Source organism: Notothenia rossii, assembly GCF_949606895.1.
Source record: "Notothenia rossii genome assembly, chromosome: 10".
Taxonomy (NCBI): domain Eukaryota; kingdom Metazoa; phylum Chordata; class Actinopteri; order Perciformes; family Nototheniidae; genus Notothenia; species Notothenia rossii.
The window spans coordinates 32,902,930-32,905,699 of record NC_136908.1 but is presented as its reverse complement, the minus strand read 5'-3'; the positions used below and the strand labels follow the sequence as shown (position 1 = coordinate 32,905,699).

At 42.9% G+C, this 2,770-nt stretch overlaps 1 protein-coding gene across 2 annotated transcripts; it reads left to right on the top strand.

Moving 5' to 3' along the window:
* Positions 1 to 463: 463 nt before the first annotated feature.
* Positions 464 to 2,510, top strand: LOC307022010 (uncharacterized protein). 2 transcript variants are annotated; one of them, XM_079654581.1, is made up of 2 exons: positions 464 to 1,037; positions 1,226 to 2,510. In XM_079654581.1, exons 1-2 carry the CDS (start codon positions 977 to 979, stop codon positions 2,359 to 2,361), a joined length of 1,197 nt encoding a protein of 398 aa, XP_079510707.1. In that variant the 5' UTR covers positions 464 to 976; the 3' UTR covers positions 2,362 to 2,510. The 2 variants fall into 2 exon arrangements, with proteins under 2 accessions (XP_079510707.1, XP_079510706.1); XM_079654580.1 differs by having other exon boundaries at positions 1,222 to 2,510.
* The last annotated feature ends 260 nt before the right edge of the window (positions 2,511 to 2,770 follow it).

Here is a 2,770-nt window from a genome sequence, read left to right as displayed (position 1 = left end):
AGGCTAAGACTGTAATGCTAACTAACGTGCTTGCTACTAGCTCGGTAGCTAACTTGATCCAGCCACTCCTGGTCCTTTCATCAGACGAGCAAGACCCATCGCTGGTATGATAACAACCTGGTACTAAGCACACAGGCATCTTGTTGAAGTTATCTTATCTTAGCTATCTCTTATTTGGTGCAGGAAAACAATTGTGACATCAGTTATGACATCACTTAGGCGACTCTGGGATTTGTAGTCTTTCTAGTTGCGTATTTTTCATAGTCTTATATTTCAACAGTTTTACGACAAAATGTGACTTTTTTTACATGGAAATTATTTTTTAAGATTGACAAACATCATATGTGTAATTCATGGCACAATGAAAGATAAGTTTTCTCTCTCCATTGACTTCAATACATTATTTTTCCGAAATAAGGTCCCATGGACCGGAAGTAGATGGGCCTGACTTCGCCACTCTATAGACAAGTTTACGCGACAAACCACGGGTAGCGCCATAACCCTACACAAATGCACTTCATTTCCGCCGGAAGTCTTTTGCACAGCGTCTGTCGGTGTAAACCGGTGTAAACAGTCAGACGGGCACTGGTGTAAACACAGCGATTTCGATGCTAACAGTGATGCTAGCTTGGGAACACGATTCTACTTCTTTGACTGGAGATGGCGTTACTCTCCCCCACCCGAATTCAGTGCAAAACTGGGAGGATAACATGACGACGTGGCCCAGCATAACGTACAGCAAAATTTGCTCCTACTTCGTTCAATCCATGGCAATAGATGGAAAAGCAATGGACAGTCTGAAGGCCTCCGAGGCATATCAATATTTGCACAGCAACAAAGTTGGTTGTGTCATGTCATACAAACATGATCGTTTTGTTTATCTAAAAGCAAAGGTAGAGCCTAGCCAGTGTTTGAACAATGCGTGGCATAATGCTTGGGTGCTGGTAACTGAAGCTGGAGAAGTCAAAACTGCGGGATGTACGTGTGTTGCTGGACCAGGGAGATCTTGTTCCCACTCAGCTGCGATCCTGTGGAAGGTAACTAGATTATTTGACCATTGTAGCCTAGGCCTATGTCTTTTGTTGTTGGTATCCGAACTACATCATAGGCTACTTGGCTAGAGTGCAAAGTGTGTGTATGCCATGATGTATTATATCATATGATATGTTTGCAGTGAACCCATTATAATATCTATGCACTGTTTTTGCTCTATCTCTCTAGGTAGAAAATGCTGTGAGACAGGGGAAAACCGGGCTTGCCTGCACAGACAGACAGAACCAGTGGAATGCTGGGTCTAAAAGAAATGCTGGTCAGAGGAAGATGAAGTATGTGTGCTTCAAACGACACAACAGGAAGGATCTCTACCAGCCGCCACCAACTTCACAGCCATCCTCTACCACTCCAGAACCGGCACAGGAGGTGACACTCTTTAGGACTCATGAAGAGTGGAGGAAGAACACACTTGCCTCACCAATGGCAGAACTTTTCAATTGCCCTGGGAATAGCCTCCTGCAGTTCTGCTTTAATGCTGATACCTCTTCCATCACCGAGCCAACACCATGTCCACACCTCCATCTCCTAACCCATGATGAGCACCACATACCACTGGCTTGTGTAAAATGCAGAACCTTCTATGATAAGTACATTAACATGTCCACAGCCCGGCTTGAGGAGATCGAGAAGGTTACAAAAGCACAGAGCAAAGAACAGGTCTGGCATGATGCGCGGAGAGTGCGCATCACAGCGAGCACAGCTAGAAAGGTGCCCATTCGCTCAACCACGGCGCCCGACAAGTTTTTGTCAGAACACTTACACCCATACTTCCGTGGCAATGCTGCAACCCGTCAAGGAGCGGAGGGGGAGGAACTTGCAAGGGACTATTTGGAAACTCTGGGCAACAGCATTGAAACCAAAGGCTTAGTGGTGTGCGACAAGGATCCGTGGCTTGCAGCATCTCCCGATGGAGTGATAAACAAAGACATTCTGTTGGAGATCAAATCACCTGTGTTGGGAAACAAGTCACTTGCAGAATTTTTGGCAACAAAGAACTGTGAAATCACAACTGTGGCAAACGGAAATAGGATAGATTACCATATTGCCTGCAATGGTCCAAAAGGCTACTATATGCAGGTACAAATTGGGATGCACTGCACAGGGCTTCAGCACTCCAAGTTGGTGATCTGGAACAAAACTGAGCACCTAGAAATCGAAGTACCCTACGACCAAGACTTTGTCCAGGGGCATATCATAAGGCTGCGCACATTCTACTTTGCCCACATGCTCCCGAAAATTGTTGACGATTTTGTTGAGGGAAGGTTACAGTTCTGCAGTAAATATCTCAGCATTTTAAAACCAAAATAAACTGCCTTATTTAGGTCATGCCCACAGGAGCCAACAGTTGTCTGTTGTTTACATAATGCACAATTTACATGATCTCTTTATGCTGTGCAATATATCATATGTGCCTGTACTGTTTGAGTGAAAATAAAGTTTGATGTAATTTAATTTCATTATTGCACTGTTATTGCATTTCATATGTTCCTTAGAGTGCTACAATTTCTTTTAACACAGTTCATCATTCATATTAAGCTCATACTGTACATAAATAACACTGAATGAATTAATTGTTTAGAGGAAACTAAAGAAATGGCTTCAACAAGAAAGATCACATGTTTAATCCTCACAGGTATTACAAATTAAAATATAAAAGCAGCCCACACAATTACATCACTATGAAAATATTCATATATAATATTAAAAAATACAATGC

Bases quoted from the DNA above. Each gene is read 5' to 3' on its own strand.
- LOC307022010 (XM_079654580.1), top strand. From the start codon at position 609: ATGCTAACAGTGATGCTAGCTTGGGAACACGATTCTACTTCTTTGACT. The intron at 1,038-1,221 runs GTAACTAGATTA...CTATCTCTCTAG, and splicing joins CAGCTGCGATCCTGTGGAAG to GTAGAAAATGCTGTGAGACA.